The sequence below is a fragment of the Oenanthe melanoleuca genome, chromosome 6 (assembly GCF_029582105.1).
Source record: "Oenanthe melanoleuca isolate GR-GAL-2019-014 chromosome 6, OMel1.0, whole genome shotgun sequence".
Lineage (NCBI taxonomy): Eukaryota > Metazoa > Chordata > Aves > Passeriformes > Muscicapidae > Oenanthe > Oenanthe melanoleuca.
The window spans coordinates 3,648,581-3,666,674 of NC_079340.1; the positions used below are offsets into that span (position 1 = coordinate 3,648,581).

The 18,094-nt window shown below is 50.8% G+C and overlaps 2 protein-coding genes across 4 annotated transcripts in view; both read left to right on the top strand.

Annotated features, from left to right (window-relative positions):
* UNC5B (unc-5 netrin receptor B) overlaps window positions 1-18,094 on the top strand; it is a 132,962-nt gene that overhangs the window by 44,908 nt on the left and 69,960 nt on the right. For 2 of the 3 annotated variants that reach the window (XM_056495623.1, XM_056495624.1), the window contains 4 exons: window positions 396-545; window positions 735-899; window positions 1,467-1,654; window positions 2,295-5,074. In XM_056495623.1, the coding sequence (XP_056351598.1) occupies window positions 396-545; window positions 735-899; window positions 1,467-1,654; window positions 2,295-2,460 (669 nt within the window). In that variant the 3' untranslated portion in view covers window positions 2,461-5,074. Of the gene's footprint in view, window positions 1-395; window positions 546-734; window positions 900-1,466; window positions 1,655-2,294; window positions 5,075-18,094 lie in introns of those variants that run through there. The other variant, XR_008840875.1, reaches the window with a different exon arrangement.
* On the top strand, window positions 6,214-14,094 carry SLC29A3 (solute carrier family 29 member 3). The gene is given in 7 exon segments (XM_056495626.1): window positions 6,214-6,281; window positions 6,955-7,204; window positions 9,152-9,234; window positions 9,839-10,065; window positions 10,849-11,011; window positions 12,097-12,138; window positions 12,140-14,094. Coding segments are annotated over 6 exon segments (1,365 nt in total). The 5' UTR covers window positions 6,214-6,281; window positions 6,955-6,958; the 3' UTR covers window positions 12,744-14,094.

Genomic DNA, 18,094 nt, shown 5'->3' on the forward strand with positions numbered 1-18,094 from the left:
GAAGTGGGGCCTCTAGGCAGGGCTCTGGCTACTGACTTGTTTTTTCCCCTAAAAGCTGCTGGTGTGATGAAGGGATGGTGTTAAAAGCAGATTGAGTGGCACCCTTCAAGGGAGTGCCCGACCCTTGTGCTGGAGCTTTGTGTTCTCCAAGGAGTACAGAGGAATTTATGGATGCTCACATTAGGAAATTCAAGTTTCACGTGGGGCTGGTGTATGAGATGAGCTGGCAAGTTCTGCTGGAGTAGCAAAATCTGTTCTCCATGGGCTTGAGGCAGCTGCTGGCTCTTCTTGACAACTCCTCTCCCCGCTCCTGCTGGCTTTGGGCACGGAGATGGGCAGAGGAGCAGCCCCTGCCCTTCTCCTGGGCCTCACCCTGCCTGTCCTGCTGCCCACAGGAGGTGCTGGAGCTGGAGAGGACACTGGGGGGGTACCTGCTGGAGGAGCCCAAGCCCCTGCCCTTCAAGGACAGCTACCACAACCTGCGCCTCTCCATCCACGACATCCCCCACGCGCTCTGGAGGAGCAAACTGCTGGCCAAGTACCAGGTGAGGCTGGGGGCACCAGCTCCAGCCAGGCTCCACAGGGCTGTGGTGTGTCCCAAAGGGATAGAGGAGGAAGGGTGTTTTTGGTGGGATGCTCTCTGTGATGCCCTGCTGCCCCTCGTGGGGTGGCTGGATCTCCACGTGGGAGCTGCTGGAGCCTTTGCTGAGCCTTGTGCTTTGGTGGCCCCCCAGGAAATCCCCTTCTACCACATCTGGAGTGGCAGCCAGCGGGCTCTGCACTGCACCTTCACGCTGGAGAGGTACAGCCAGGCCTCCACCGAGCTCACCTGCAAGATCTGTGTCCGGCAGGTGGAAGGGGAAGGGCAGATCTTCCAGCTCCACGTCACGCTGGGAGAGGTGAGCAGGGGGGAGGGAATAGAAAAATCTTATGAGTGCCTAGCAAGTAGTTCTGAAACAATAAATGAAAAAGAGATGTTAGCAATCTTTGACATAGATGCTAAAAATAGTTATGTTAAGGTTTGAAGTCTCCTCCTTTGTTTAAATAATACCAAATGCCACAAATACCAAAAAAACAACAAACAGTCCTGTCCCAAGCCTGGCAGGGAAGGTCTGAAGATGAGAAAGCCATAAAACTATGGTAATTTGGTAGTTTCTATAGGTTGCATGCAAATATTAGGAAATTAGTAATTGGTTGTTGAAATTAGATTGGTTATTGAAAATTAGAATATTCATCATAGAAGAATACTTATTGTATTGTAAATGAGAAATTGCTCTCTTGCTCTCACCCCTTTCTCTTATCTCTATGCTCTACACTCTCTCTTACACCCACACCCTTATAATAAAATACAAACCTGAAGAACAGAAAGCAGTAAGCTCCCGAGTCTGTCCAACAGTTCAACCCCCACAGGGGCAGCACACTGGGAGGTTTCAGTGGCATCTCTCACCCTGTCCTTCCCCTTCCAGCACGGCAGCTCCTCCGACACCCTCCGCTCCCACCACAGCAGTGCCACCACCACCAGCACCACCCAGGTGGGACCCTACGCCTTCAAAATCCCCCTCTCCATCCGCCAGAAGATCTGCAACAGCCTGGATGCTCCCAACTCCAGGGGCAACGACTGGAGACTCCTGGCCCAGAAGCTTTCCATGGACCGGTGGGTCTCCGCCCTGGCTCTGCTTTCCCTTCACTCTGTGCTCCCTGTCAGCTGCAGACATCCTGTGGGCTTGTGTCCAGCTGTACAGGTCCATCCATAAATGGGGGTGTAGCTCTGCGTGGCTGGATCCATCTCTGTCCTTTAGACTAGAAGAGGAGAGGGGTAGGTGAGATACTTGGGGAGAAATTCTTGCCCTGAGGGTGGTGAGGCTCTAGCACAGAGAAGCTGTGGCTGCCCCATCCCTGGAAGTGTTCAGATCCAGGTTGGATGGGGCTTGGAGCAAGCTGGGATAATGGAAGGAGGCAGGGGGGTTGGAACTAGGTGATTGATCCTTCTAACCCAATCAATTCTGCCATCCATCTGTGCCACAGTCCTGCAGTCTCCTGTCACTCTGAATGGCCCTTCTTTATCAGGGACTGTGCCATTCCCACCTGGATTTGCCCCAGGACCAATGGGAGAAGGGGTGATTTCAGCACAGCAAAGCTTACATTGCTTTTGCATGGATACCAGCTCTAAAAATTTCACACAGTCTCTCGAGGGTTTTGGCATTTCACACATTCCCATCGAATGGCTTGGAAACAAAGAGGATGATCCAGAGGGCACCACAGCAGCCCAACCCTGTTCTGCCTCTCCCTTTCAGGTACCTGAACTACTTTGCCACCAAAGCCAGCCCCACTGGGGTGCTCCTGGACTTGTGGGAAGCCGAGCACCAGGACGACGGCGACCTCAACAGCCTGGCCAGTGCCTTAGAGGAGATGGGCAAGAGCGAGATGCTGGTGGCCATGGCCACTGAGGGGGACTGCTGATGGTGCCCCCCACGCCTGGGGGGCCAGGAGCACGAAGCAGGGGGTGAGGAAAAGTCCTCCCTCCGTGGCAGGGGGAGGCACATCCGTCCTGAGTGGGGAGAGGCTGGTGCTTCTCCTGCATCACTGTCAGCCTTAGAGACCCGTCCTCAGCGTTTACAAGCAATCCAAGTGTTACACAGCATCCTCCTCCTCGTGGCACAGGGAGGAGTTAGGGCTTTCTCAAGTTGGGATGGGGGCTTTCCTTTTTCCTTCTTCTCTTTGGGTTCCCTCCCTCCTCCTTTAATAGAGATGAATGCAATCCAGGCTTAATTCCTGTCAAAGGCTTCAGGCGAATAGGAAAGAAAAAAAAGGAAAAAAACAAAAAAAAAAAAACCAGTTTCTTAGGAAACGCAAATAATTTATTATCCAGATCTTTGGATGTGTCCTTTTTAAAAAAGAAAAAAAAAAAAAAAAGAAAAAAAAGACAGATTTATAAATCTCTTTTTTTTCAGGTGTGTGAGAGCAAGAGCGTCGCTGTGGTCAGGGGTGGCAGAGAGATTTCAATGGACACACTCCTGCAGGGAAAAGTGTGTGATCCAAGTTGAGCAAAACATGTTTACACATCCTGGGATGCCCAGGGAGTCTGGAGGGTGAAGTGCCTCTCCACCCCTCTGGTTCAGGGCCAGCTCAGACCTTTCCCAAGGCTTTTGTCCTTGCCAACTCCCTTTTCCCAGCAGGAATGACGGGTCCCACTCCACCTGCAGGGAGGGATGAGGGATGCTGCCCTTGATTTAGGGTTCAGGATGGGGAGAGTGCATCCAGAGATGGGTGTTTTTAATGAATTCTCCCCTGGCATGGTTTGGGGGAGCTTTTTAGGATGACTACGCCTTCATTTGCATAACTTCAGTACAAAACCAAAGATTTCAGTCCTGCGCCAACCTCCGGGCTCGAGGCTAAAGGGGAGGGGGCAGATGATGTAAACCCAGCAGGATTTTGCAGTCAGCACCCCAGACCTGGGCTTGGGGGTCAGAGGGAGGTGTTGAGCAGGTGTGGAGAGCAGAGGCTGGCAGAGTGGCCACTTGAAACCACCTCCATTTCAGGTCCTGCCTGGATCTTGATGCAGTATTTCAGCACGGATTCAGGGAGGGATACTCTGGTATTCCCAAGCTGCAAACCAGGCTGAGCATCTTCATCACATTGTGAGCACTTGCTCAGGTGTCCTATCCCTCACTGCAGCTCCTGTTTTTTCCCTGGAATAGGCTTTTTATAATGATGGAGAAGCTGTGGGGTGAATGGAAAGTAACCAAGAGGTTCCTCACAGTGTATTGATGAAGGTAAAAAAATTTAGGTTGCCTGCAGGTAGAAATAGTTCCTCACCCAGTGCTGTATCTTAGAAATTTGTTTAAAAAAAAATAAAATAAAATGGGGAGGGGGTGGTAAGCTCAGGATTAGACTAGGCCAGGCTGTGGATTCTCCATCAGTGGAAGTGTTAGGGGCATGTCCTGCTCTGGCTGCAGGGTGTTGTAGAATCCCACAAGGTGCTGGAGCAGACTCAGGGAGCCTGGAGAGCATGGGGCAGCTCAGGAGGAGCTTTCAGTATTGCTGGGATGGGGTAGGATTCCTCTGGGCAGCTCCTTGAGCTGCTGGGGTTCACTTCTTGCTGGGTTTTCGAGGCTGTGGGAGAGGAGGGATCTTTTCCCCTTGTGCTGAGCTGCTGGCTGAGCTCCTGTGTCACATCCATCCTTTGGGATTTGGCCATTTCTGAGACCCTCTGAGCTAAGGAAGAATTGGCAAATTTGGAGAGCAATAAAGGCTTGATGGGGCAATGCAGATGGATCAATCCTTGCCAGGGTGTTCCTCTGAGGGATGAGATGCCCTTTGAGGTCACACCTCGGGATCTCTCTCATCCCGTTCTCTGGTTTGTGGATCCCTGCACCAGGATGTGCATCTGTCTGTCCATCCATCCTTCCATCCTGCCTCTCTCCATCCCTCTGTGCTCATCCTCCCCTTTTTTTGGGCAGGCAGCTGGCTTGGCTGAAGTTTGGGGAGATTCTCCCTGTTTTTCTGACCGGGGAACCTGCAGCAGGAGCAGGGCAGGGGGATGCAGGGTTTGCCTCCCTCCCCATCCAGGGGTTTCTCCAGCCAGGAATTTTGGCAAAGGCAGCCCCATGGTCCATGTTGTGCTGGCAGTGTCCATCTCTTGCTCCAAAATGTGTTTCCATATTTATATGTCCAGGGGATGGGCCTGGTGGCATCCTCTAAACCCACATCTGTTTATTCTGTAAACTAAAGAACTGTAAATAAAGTTTAGCATTCCTATTGTAACAAATTAATTTTTATGCAATAAATTATATTTCCTAGTCTAATAATAAAAAAAAACAAAAAAAAAATTAAAAAAAAAAGGAAACAATCTGCTCTCTCCTCTCCTGTTCATCACTCACTGGTTCCTGCTGTGTTTGGATTTGCAGATTGATTGATGGTATTGATGGTTTGTTTTGGGCTCACATTATTCACATTACTGCTGCTCTCCTGCCTCAGTCCCAGCAAGGGAAAGAAGGCAGGAGGGTGTTCAGGGAGGTTCCAGGAGCTCACTGTCCCTGCCTGGGTCACTCAGCTCACCAGGAGATGGCAACATGGTCCATGCTCTGGGCAGGAGTGGGACTCCTGCAGCCACTGAGCAAAAACAGGGAGGAAATTGCTGCCCTGGGGCTTTCCAGGATGCTGAGGGAAAGGGATAACCTTTCCAAAGGGTCCTAGAATGGTTTAATTTGGTTTGGAAGGGATCCCCCTGCCATGGACAGGGACACCTTCCATCAGACCAGGTTGTTCCAAGCTGTGCCAGGGCCTCACCACCCTCACATGGGAATGATTTCTTCCCAATATCCCATATAAACCTGCCTCTTGTCAGTTTAAAGCCATTCCCACTTGTCTTTTTCCTTACACCTGAATTCCTTTAGCCTCCACCTCCCACATTGCTTTCCCTGAGACTTCACAGCCTGGAGCTGTGCTTGGATAATTGACCCCAATGTGTAGATGAACCAAAAATTATGAAAGTGTAAAGATTTGTGAGCAGGATCCAGGTTGGATTTGATTTGAGTGTAGCCCTGGCCAGGCTCTTTCACTGCCCAAAGTGTATCCTTGCAATAAATTCCTATTTTATCCCTTTTGTTCTGTCTAATCTCAGCCTTTCCAGGCAACACCCTGCTCTCCCAGCCTGGCTATTTTTCGAACATATATAAATAATGTATGTTCTTTTTCCACCTTAAGTAAAGGTGGCCCATCCACCTTGGACAAATCCAGTAAATTGATCCAATTCAGGTGGTAATTAATATGTTATAAAATAATAGTAAGTCCTGTCCCTACTCATTATCAGCTACCTAACTGGCTTGTGACCTAGCAACCATCTTATTTATTAAAATATAAAAAAATCATATAAAACATTACAAAAATACTACCAAAAAGGGAGCTACAAAAAAATTACAAATCCTACAGGAGTTTCCAGCCCGGGAGGGGCAGAATTTGGGATGGAGGGGCGTGGCCAACACCTAGGGGGCGTGGCCAAACATCGAATGGGCGTGGCCAATCGACAGTGTGTTTTATATGGGGCGGGGCTAGGAGATGGATGGGCGTGGTTAAGTTGTTATGGGCGTGGCTACGGCGTGGATGGGCGTGTCTATATGGTTGTGGGCGTGGTTAGTATGTGATTGACACATCCCTGGCGTGGGCGTGGCCACGGGGAGTGGGCGTGGCCTGCCCATAAAAGGCGGGGCGGGACGGCCCCGCGGGCCCTGAGGCGGCGGCGGCGCCGGGATCGGAGCGGGACCGGACCGGGCGGGATCCCCGTAAGTTCTGCGAGGCTGGGCGGAGTGGGACGCGTGGCTGAAGTGGGAGGGAGGCAGGCGGTGCTCCCCGCTGCCGAAATCCCCCGTTTTGTTTGTAAAATCCGCGGTTTCCGCCATTTCCGCCTCCTCCTCCTCTGTGGGCGGGGGGTCGGCTCTGAGGCGCCCGGCGCTCCCGGCCCGGCTGCTGCGGCGGCCGCAGGAGGTTTTCCTGCTCCGTGGGTCTTTCTGAGTCGTTTGGCAGAGCCGTGGTGGCTTTGGGAGCCGCTCCGCCCCGCCCGGGTGATGCTGTGGTGGTTTCCGAGTCCTCTCGGTGTCGCGGCGAGTTCACTTGGGCGCCGCTGCTTTGGCGGCTGTTTGAGCCGAGCGAGGTTTCTCACCCGTGCAAATCCACGAGGGTTAATTATTAATTATGGGTGGAATCTGCTGAGTCTCAGGCCCTTTCTCCACGCCAGGCTCTCTCTTACGGTGTTTAGCTGCTGAGGCGCTGGCACAGGTTGCCCAGAGAAGCTGGAATTGTCCCTGGCCAGGACTTTGAGCCACCTGGGCTAGTGGAAAGTGTCCCTGCCCATATAAGTGAGATGGGCTTCAAGGTCCCTTCCAAGCCAAACAACTCAGTGATTCCAGCTTGTGAGCAGCCCTGGTGTGCCGATATCCTTGCTTTTGTTTTTCCCAGCACGATGATCCCGGCAGCCAGCCTTCCCCCGGACCAGGAGCCCCTGCTGGAGGATCCCGCAGGCAGCAGGTACAGCCGGCAGAAGCCAAGGGATCGCTGGAATGGAGCCTATGTGATTTTTTTCCTCCTGGGCATCGGCTCCCTGCTGCCTTGGAATTTCTTCATCACAGCCAAGCACTACTGGAGGTACAAGCTGCAGAACTGCTCTGATGAGCCAGGTCCAGAGGGGCAGGTGACCTCAGACCTGAGGGTGAGTGCTGCTTTTGAGGCAGAAAAAACAACCTGCTCTCCTTCCCACCTTGCTCTTTTCTCCCCTCCACTTCCTCAGAACGTCCTCAAGGATCTCACCTGCTGCAAACCAGAGAGAAAGGCTTATTTGGCCACAAATAGCTGCAGGGAGGATGCTTCAAATCACTTTGTGGTCTAAGTGTTAAGGTGAATCTAAAAAAACAGGGCTTAACCTTTCACAGGGCAATTCCTACAAGTGCAAGGTGTCTTTGTGGTGGGGTTTTTTTGTGTCCTTCATGATGTGGGAGGTGTGCCATGAGTATCTCCTTGCAGTGATCAACATCTGCCTTGTGGCAGTTTAATGGTCTCTTTCTGTCCCAAAAAAGCTGCTTTTTCTTGCTGCTCCTGCCACAGCAGGATTATTTCCCCCTGCTTCCCTGGGTTGGTTTCTTAGTGGCTGGAAAAAGTGTTGGAGTGATGAGGCTGCATCACATCCTCCTCTAGTGGCAGAGCTTGTTCAGGTGCTTTTTGTTTTTATATAAACACAGGGCCAGGTGTGACACCTGTGTTTCCACTCACATTTCTCATTCCAGTACACCCACAGCTCTTTTAATTTTCATAGTTGTTAAGTGTCAGCTGCTTTTTTGATGGGGAGGAAGTGCTTACACCAGGATGCTACAGGTGTGCTGCTCCTACATCACACTGATCCTCTTGAAAAAAGCTGGATTTAGGTAAAGTAAGTTGAAGTGGGTGTTTGAGGAAGATGTCAGGTGAGCTTTGGAGTTCATTTTAAGGGCTCAGCAGAAAAGGAGAAGAGCTAGGTATATCCTGCAGTGCCAAAAATGAAAGCACATCTTTCATGTGAATACCCAAGGAGGGAGAAGAGTTGCCACTGGAGATGGATTAAAACCTAACAAGCAGGAGAGAGTGAATATGGAACCAAGTATTTTCCACTGGTCCAGGCATGGATTAAATTTGCCACCCACCATTCTGCTGCTGCATTAAAAATATGATTCAAGGGCTCTTAAGTACTTGCCCAGTTCTCTTCCCTCTGCTGGTGTGAGCCCATTTGCTGGGAATGAATGGATATTTCCCTGGGATGCTCAAAACACAGCATCTCTGCTGGGTTACTTTGAGTGCACTTCTGCTTGGTGCAAAGCATTAGGAAGTCATTTTTCCTCCCCAGAAGCAGAAGCAAATTAACTTGGAAGTTCACTGAGTATCCCCAGGATGTTTTGGAGGTTTGTTTCAAGTAGGTGGGGAAATGAGCTGGAGTTTTAGCAGCCAGCTTTTGCATTTTGCATTGTCTTTTCTCCTGTGATTCATTGTGTGGCCACAGAACTTTTAGCCTCCTGCTTGGCTGAGCTGATGCCATAAGCAGAGGAATTTAAGCCTGGACCCTCTAGGAGTGATTATTAGATTTCCTGTTGCTTCCAGTGAAGCTCCTGATAGGGAAGAAGAGGCAAACATGCTTGTAAACTGATTAAAAGTGATGCAAAGCTGTAAAAAATAATGAGCTGTGCAGAGACAACCTGCCAAGTGCCTTCTCCTGGTTGGACATGGTGAGACCCCATCTCTGCAGCTGGATAAGTGCAGGAAATGAAAACCTGGGGTGGACATGGAGGTCATCCTCCTCTTTGTGTGCATCATCCTGCCTGCTGGCTGAGATTCCTGCAGCAAAAAATGGGATTAAGCTCCTCAAGGGCAGGAGAGGGAGCAGACAAGCTTTGATAGTGCACAGCTCCATGGCAGCTATTTCTTTCACTGTTTATTTTTTTTTTCCTTCTGAGTTTATGTCCCTGATTTCCTGAAATAGCCCAGGGCTTTGGGAGGGCAAATCCCAAAGGTGGATACCTACACCATAACTCCCTATTGTGTCATATTCAAGACCTGAAATTCATGTGTTGTTTCCCCACAATGTTTTTTCACTTTGTTTTGGGGCTTTTTTTTTTTTTTTTTTTCTTGGCAGGACTATTTTGAGAGTTACATCTCCATTGCTTCCACCGTGCCCTCAGTGCTGTGCCTGGTTGGAAACTTCTTGCTTGTCAACAAGTAAGTGTTGCTCTGATCCCAAGTACCTGAGCCATGTTTCTCCCTGGTTTTTTCCTGTCTTCTTTCCAGCTTCCCAGCTCAGGCTGCCCTTCCCTCAGGGCTCAGCCTCCCTGTGCAGCCAAAATTCCCCTCCTTGCCCCTGCCTGAGTTGCAGCCAGCTGAGATAAAGTGGGAGAAGCACCTTGCTCCACACATGCCTGCAGCTGGCTTGAGTAAATAAATTCCTAATGAATTCCTTGGTTAATTGCTTGGAAACAGTCCTCCCTCTTAAAAATACCTTTGTTGTCATCAACAAAAGCCAAGCTCATCCAGGGAGGAGCAACACCAGTGCTTGAACTAGGATAAGAAATGAACCAGCTGCACCTTGTTGCAAGCTTGGCTTAAATCTCAAATCTTCATTTGTACCCTCCCTTATCCCACAGCAAACTCCTGGATGTTTGCAGGCACAGGTTTGTGTGCCTTATCTCCAGATTCCAGCTCCCTGCCTTGCTGCTTCCTCATCTCCTCCCACCTCTCTGTTTTCTTTGCCCCTTCTGCCAGCACAGCAGTTGTGCTCCCATGTCGAGCTGTGGTTTTAAACTCAAACTCCTTCCCCTTATCCCAGGGTTGCTGCCAGTGTCAGGATCCTGTCCTCCCTCTTTGTCATGCTGGCTGTTTTCCTGGTGATCACAGTGCTGGTGAAGGTGGACACCTCCTCCTGGACCACCAGTTTCTTTGCCCTCACCGTGGGCTGTGTGGCCGTGGTCAGCAGTGCCTCCACTGTCTTCTCCAGCAGCATCTTTGGCCTGAGCAGCTGCTTTCCCATGAGGAATCTGCAGGCTCTCATCTCAGGTGATCCCTCTGGCATTGTGCTCTTGGACTTTGTCTGCTCTGGTTTTCTCTCCCCTCCCTCTGGGGTTTTGTTTTAGAAGCTTAACTTTGTCCTGATGACAAAGGGAAGTTGCTGGAGGAGAAACTCGCTGTGTCACGTGAGTTTTGGTTTCTGTAAATAGCCATAAAGTGACCCTGGAGAGCTGCTGAGTGCAGGGAGAAAGGAGGGAAGGAGATGGCATCCCCCTGCCCTGCCATTTCCAGCAGAGGGATCTGCAGCTTTGCCTTGCCTGCTCCTTCCTGATCAGCATTTCCCTGAGTGGTGAGGGGCAGGTTGGGAGCTGTGAGTGATGAGCTCCCTGGAGCTTTGATAACATTATAAATGTGCTGTGGAATGGTTGACAAACCAAGAGGAGAAGAGGGAGAAAAATCAGGATGGTGAGATTTTTCCTGGGGCCAAGACAGGAGTGTATTAATGAGTTTATCTCAGAGAAGGAAAGCACCACATCCCTGAGATGGCATTCCTGCCTGCGGTGGCTTGAATTCCCATCTGGGGGAGTGCAGAAGAGAGATTGATTGATTGAGGTTTTGGCTTTGGAAAAGGTTTGGACTTTTTCTGCAGGGCTGTGTCCCATCCTGACCCCTAGAAGGGGTGCAGGATGACACCTGAGGTGTGGGAATGGAGAGGAGCTGAGCTGGCTGTGGGGCAGGGCCTGAGCTGTGTCCCCTGTGTGTGTCACAAGAGCTTCTGGGCTGTCCCTCTCTGTGTGTCTCTGACTGTGGCCACCTCTGCTCCCACCCCAGGCCAGGCCATGGGTGGCACCATCAGCGCCGTGGCCTCTGTGATAGACCTGGCAGCAGCGGCTGACGTCACCGACAGCGCCCTGGCCTATTTCCTCACTGCTGACATCTTCATTGTCATCTGCATCATGGTGTACCTGCTGCTGCCCAGGCTGGAGTACTCCAGGTGTGTGCCAGGGGCATCCTGTGGGGGGATTGCAGTGGGATCCTGGCTGTGCTGGTCCCTGTCACACCGCCAGCCACGCTTCCCCTTTCACCAAAACCACCGAAACCACGTGCCGAGTTTCTGCTGAGCTCTCCCAGGGTCACCAGCACTCCCAAAACAGCAGAGCTTGGAGTTTGTGGAGTCAGCAGAGAGCCCTAATCCTGAGCCAGCCAGCCAGCAGTGTCCTCACATCGTGTGTGTGTGACCCCCAAGTGCCTGCATGCAGTAGGGTCCCCTCTATGAGCACTGAGGGTGCAGAGGGGTGGTGGCTTGTTCTGGTTTGAAGGACAGGTGTCTGCCAATAAAGGCAGGAGCTTCTCTTTGAAATTGAGAATGTAAACCCCCTCCCTCCAAATTATTATTATTATAATATTGAAATTAAGGGGCTCTCAGGCAAAGATATGGGAATTAGGAATAACAATTAAAATAAAAATACAGTATTACAAAGAACAATCCCAAAAACACTGACAGAGTCAGAATCCAAGCTGACACCCGTCAGTCAGTCAGGGTGTTGGCACAGTCCCATTCAATGGTGGCTGCATCCTCCTGCAGTGGCAGATGTGGTTCAGCTGGAGCAGTGCTCCTGGAGAAGGTGCAGTTTCCTCTGAAGGTGCAGGGATGATGTGCAAAGGTCTGGCTTTCCTCTGGAATCCAGTGGAAAGATGGATAACTTGCTGTCCAAAATCTCAGTTTTTATCTGGGTAGGAAAGGCTTGGCTCCTCCCCTGGCTGGAGCATCTCCCAGTGGGATGATGGAATTTTATCAGTCATGCAGTGGGACTGAATGGGCCAGCAGCAGATGATATCTTCCTGGAGGGAGGATGGGCTGTGGGAAAGATAAAGATGATTGCCCCAGCTGGTTTAAAGATGGCCCATGAGCAGATAATATGTGCCAGGAGATCAGGGTCACTGCCCCACCCAGCTTGAGCAGTTGGTGATAGAATCTCCACATTTCTGGCCACATGGCTCTGCAAGGGTCCCTTCTCTCCTGCCCTCTCTCCAAATCCCAGCTGCATTCCCCCTGTACTTCCCTCTGTCTCTTTCTAGGTACTACCTGAGCAGCCAGGAGAGCTCCTCTCTGGCCACCGTGCCCCCCCGACAGCTCCGTGGAGGACGAGGCACAGCCAGGAGGCACAAGAGGCACTGGCATCCCCCCACTGCGCCCCATCCTGCAGAAGACTGCCCTCCTGGGCTTCTGCCTCTTCTATGTCTTCTTCATCTCCATCATCATCTTCCCTTCCCTCTCCTCCAACATCGAGTCTGTCAGCAAATCCTCGGGGAGCCCATGGAGCACCAAGTACTTCACCCCACTCACGTGTTTCCTGCTGTACAACTTTGCAGACTGGTGTGGGAGGCAGGTCACTGCCTGGATCCAGCTGCCTGGCCCCAAGAGCAAACTGCTGCCTGCCCTTGTGCTCCTCAGAACCATCTTCCTCCCTCTTTTCATCCTCAGCAACTACCAGCCCCGGGCTCACATCCAGACTGTAGTGTTCAAGCAGGACTTCTACCCCGTGGTCTTCACAGCTCTGCTGGGGCTCAGCAATGGCTACCTGGGCACTCTGGTCATGGTCTATGGTCCCAAAATCGTGCCCAAAGAGCTGGCTGAGGCAGCAGGGGTGGTGATGACCTTTTACCTCGTGCTGGGGCTGGCTCTGGGGTCTGCCTGTGCTGTTTTTGTGGTGCACCTCGTGTAGAGGGGTGGGACAAGGAGGAGGAGGATACCTTCCAGTTTGTGGAGCTGCTGTTGGGTATTTAGGGTTTGGGTTTTTTCCCCAAGGAAGGTCAGGTATCCTGTGGTTTTGCCTGTCTTGGGAAGCGGGGGGTAGCTGCATCCAGGGGGGATGCAGAGGGAAAATCTCCCTTCTGGGAAGGGGCATCCCCTGTGCTTGGGAAGGTTCTGTCAGACATTGTCGCTCCCCAGTTTGATGGAGCAGGGACCAAACAGCCTCATCCTCCCCAGGGAGCTCAGGGAAGCACCAGGGACACAGGGATACCATCCCTTACCCTTGTGCCAGTGGTTTTAAGCTGAACCCAGGGCTTTCGGGGGCTCCTTAGGTTTTACTGCTGCACTGTTACAAGGTCAGCCCTTCAGGGGCTGGGTGGTCTTTGGGGGGATCACCCCTCACCCAGCTGTGATGGTGGTGTTGAACTAAAAGGGATTTGAGCCCTGGAGCACCTTGACACAACTTAGGGAGTGAGTAGCAGCTGTCCCAGGGATCAGAGCACAGTTTTGCACAGATTTCATACAATCATTGCACAAAAAATACATATGTATATAAGGGAAACCACTCCACTTGGAATTTTGCTTGCTTTAATTTTTCCATGTAAAATTAAATTGAGGGATGATCTACCTCCTAGCACAGTGCCACTGGTGTTGGGGACTATTCCCTGGCCAAGCTGAGAGGAGCATTTGTCCTGCTGTGACTGAGGTGTGACCCTCAGGGAAGGTGAGATGCTGAGTGGGCCTAACCTGAGGTTTTTAAGGTGTGTTCAGTGAGAGCCAGGGAGAGGTTTGAGACAGCCCTGGTGTGAGGTGCACAGCAGAAATCTGGTTAATTCATGTAGACAGGCACCATATGGCCTCCAGATGTTTTCAGAGGGGTGAGCTACTGTGACACCCAAAAATACAGCCCACCCAAAGATGGCTGGCTTTTAAAATCCTTTAAACTCCCATATGCCAGCACAGCCTGGGCTAAATCCCATTATTGTATTTATTTTCTCAAATTGGCTGGATTTATGGTCTGGAAGAGGTGAACTGGTAAGCAAGGGGGTAATGGCAGTGCAGTGGTGCCTCAGAGATGCTGTCTGTGGAAATTAATTCCTTTAGGACTGGGTTAGGAGCAGGTGCTCCATTACTGGGATCTCTCAGCCCTTTGGCCTCCAGCACTTGGCCAGGGACTGCCCTGAGCCAGGTGAAGGGTTCATCAGCTTGGTTTTTTACTGCTTTGCATCTCTGCTCCTCCTCTCTGTGTTACAGAAAAATTCCTCTGGAGGGAGAACTTAATTATCTGGTACTGTTACTAATAAAAAAAATTCTTGATCCTGTGCAAGTGCTGGTGTCTGGAATAATTTCTCTTGGAGATGCACTGGTGCATGCAGTTTTAGCTTACATTTTTCCTTCTGGCCATCCTTCTCTCCCAGCTTGGATTGTGCACTCAGAGAAATCCCTGGCATGGGCTGGGTGAAGGAGCCCTGAGATCACTGCTTTGAGAGCACACTTATTCCAGTGGAATATCCCCAAAGGATGTGCAGCTAGGTGTGGAGAGCATTCCTGTGGTGGGGGGAGTGAGCAAAAAGGGATGATCATCACAATCCTTCCGTCCCAAACTTAATCCATGATCCTATCTGTGTGATAAATAAATCTTTGACAGCAAAAGCAGCCATGGAGGCCAGTTCCAGGGCTGGAATGGTGCTCTAGCCAGGAGGAGCACTGGCCAAGGGGGAAGGAAAGCTGGGAACTGGCAAAGCAGGAGAAGGGAGGAGATGCATCTGCTGCAGCTTCTGCTCAAAGGAAACCAGCTGAGCCTGACCTGGTTCTGTCCCCTCTCACCCCTGTGGTGCCAGCTCCCCATCCCTGCTCCAGAGCTGGACCAGGTTAAGTGCTGGAATTGGAGGCTTTGAAGCAAACATGTGCTGGAGGAGGAAAGGGAAGTTTTGTTCTGGAGCTACACACCTCTGAAATCCCTTCATTATCCTTCAGCAGCACCTTGGTGGTGGCCAAAGAGCAGCAGGGACAAGATGGTCTTTTCCAACCCCAGCCATTCCATGATCCCATGAAACACAAGTGGTCACTGGGGGCTTGGGAAGAACCCCCATCCTCATGAGCTGAGCTGCTCCTGCCCCTTCCTGCTCCAGAGGGAAGAAACAAACCTTGGCTTTGAATCCTTGCCAGCCAGCTGCAGGCCTGCCTGGCTGCTGCTCTCCTTTTTGCATGTTTTATGGAGTAATTTGTACTATATTTACACAGCAGCGATAAACAGTTTTTAAAATGGAAGCAAAGAAAACGCTGCTGGATGAATTGTTACAAAAAAGCTCTGTTTGCCATTCCAGCAGGGGGAAAAAAAAAAGGGATAAAAATCACCATCCTAGGGACATGCTGTTCATCAGATCTGGGTATTTTTCCCCTTGATTTGTGTGCCTAATGTGAGCAGAAGAAGTCGCAGATGCATGCTGAATTCTGCAGGGAACATATGCATGCATTTAAATCATTTACAGCATTTACTGGTGCAATTGTAAAGCACATTATTTTCCTGCATTTGTAATTAGGCTCCAAGCAGATGGTGGAGGACTGTAGCTCCTGATTAGACAGGCTTGTGCTCTGTTGGACAGCGCTGTGAGAACAAAGTGAGATGAGAAACTTTTCCTCCCAATTTATCACACCAGGGCAGTAGAGCTCAGGAGCTGGGAGTGCCTGAATTCCAGTATGGCTGGAGCAGGCTGTGCCATCCCTGGGCATCCCTTCCTTCCTACAGCTTCTTCTTTTCCTGGCTTGCCTTCTTAAATCATGAATGTGTGGATCTGATTAAAAGGGAATAAATTAGAAGTGACTGGAAGAGGAGCATGATGAGACCCCCTGTGAGCAGCACAGGATTCCCTTGAGGCAACAGCCTGACCAAAATTCCTTTGTGTCCCCTTTGCTGATGCTCCCAGGGCTGTGGAGATGGGTGCTCACCTTCCCCTTTTTCCAGGTTTTTATCTTGCTGCTCCACCTGAGTCAAACACAGGTGGGCTGGGCAGGAGGGAGCTCATCTTCCACATCTTTGGTGTTCCCTGAGCCCAAACAGGGGTGGGGACCCAGCCCTGGGTGTGCCATGGGACAGGCTGCAGTGTGGATTCTCTGCTCCTGTTCATGCATTCTCTGTGCCTGTAGATGGCACCTTTTCCTCTGCTGAGGAAAGAATAAACCGAGGGGAAGGAAAAAAAAAAAAACCCAAGCTGGTGAGGCAGGGCTCAGAGCTAAGTAGAAATAGGTGCTTCAGGTGTGTGGCATGACTGTTGTCCCCTCCCCAAGTTTACAAACATTTCCCATCACAAGGGAAAAGTGCTTCCAGCTGCAGAGTTTTGCTCCAAAGGGTTTTTTTTTTTTTAAACCCTGGTTAACCCTTTGTGGACCTAACAAGGGGACAGGTCCTGCTTGCTCCACCTTGGGCTGCAGAGGGACACAATTCTGCAATCAGGCTGCTTTGGGGTCTGCAGGGTGCAGAGCTTCAGGTCCTGCAAGGCTTTTTTGGGGGCTCACCAAAATCACCTTGATGCTTCCTGCCATGTGTTGTCACCACATGGTCCTGGGGTAGCTCACCTGGACCCCACCTGTGAGCACAAGCTGGAAGATCCCTGAGGAATTCCCACAGAATTAGGTCTGTGCTACAAAAGTGACCCAAAGTTTCTGCCCCTCCTGCTGTCTCCATAGGATCACCTTACAAAGATGCAATTTGAAACCCAGTATGTCTGTATTTCTAAAGAAAACAAAACAAAACAAACCCAGCTGCTCTTTCTTCTTCAGACAGATAATTCCAGCAATCCCTTAACTTTGCTCAGCTTTCTCACCAGCCTCCTTCACTCATAAATTCCTAAACAAACAGCATGATCCTGATATTGGCCCTAAAATTCTGTGTGAAATGGACCTGGAAATTAATTTCACACAGGAAAAGCCAGCTCACTGTCAGCCACAGCACAGGTGGTGGAGAAGAGAACTTCCAAGGTGGCTCTAGAAATTAATTCTGTGATTTGGATGAGAGGGCAGCAGGAGGGGAGCTCCTCACACCAACATCCCAAGCCAGACTGCTCCATGGGGTTGCTTGAAATCTGTGGGAAAAGGAGGATACCACCATTCTCCTGGGGCTTGTGATTTTGGGGGTACAAAAAAAAAAAAAAATTGGAAGCAGGAGGCATGGGCTGCTTTTTCCTGAAAAAAAAAACAAAACCAAAAATCAAACAAACAAGAAACCAGGCAGCCCTGCACTTTTACACAGGTCTTATTTACTGGGGAAAAAAAAAAAAAATAGGATAGTAGTTTGGGGAAGCACTTCCAGGGACACTTTGTGGGAGACTCCTGGGGAAAAGGAGGCGTGAAGAAATGACTGATGGCACAATATTGCAGGGGCTGGTTGTCAGGCAGAGCAGACCCTGAACGTGGTGCAGGGCAGGCAGAGGTAATTCAGCTCCTTAGCAGGGCAGGGTTTTGTGTCTCACCTGCTTTCCATGAGATATTTCATCCATTTAGGAAGGCAGGCAGAGCAGTGAGATGCTGTGGGGAGAGCTGGATGTGGGAATGTTCCGTGGCTGGAGGGAAAATGAGAGGGGGAGAAGCCCTGCAGTACAATTTCAAGGTTGAGTGAGTGGTGCCAGGAGGATGTGAAAGGCTCTGCTGAGCTGCTCTGTGCTCACAGGCAGGATGGAGAAGGGAGGTCATGGGATCTGCCTCCAAAAAAAATCAGGTTGGGATAGCCTAAAGGAGGTTATCCCAGCCCTGCAGCCCCCAGCTTTGGGGCTGGTGTTAATTATGATCCCAGTAGCAGCAAGGCTCACAAAGCATCACTTCCTTATTTTCCCAGCTCTGAGCCTGTGGAAAGGCTCATCTCCCAGGGCTGGGTCTTGGAATACCATGGATTTCTCCAAACAGGAGCTTGGGAATGTCAGCTCAGTGAGCTGGTTGGGGGTCCAGCCTGCACACAGCTACTGCTGACCCTGCCTGATTCAAACCCACCCTGACAGGGAGCTACAGACCACAGGATACTCAACTCCTGTGTGTCTTGTGAAGCTGGGCACTGAAATCCCCCCAGTCCTCCCCCTCCTGCTCCATGGAAAGGCTGCAGCCTGGAATCCATTGGGAATGGGACTGGAGCCCCTTGTTAGGGCTGATTTATGTAAAACAGGTGACACCTCTCCCAGCCAGCCTGGATGTGAGCAGGAATCCATGGTGGGGAGCCAAGGCACAGGAACCTGGCAGAGGAGAGCTGTTTAAACAGAAACCCTGACCTGAATTTATCAGGAGAGGCTTTAAGTGAGAGTCAGAGCAGCTACAGGCCTGAGACACATCCTCACC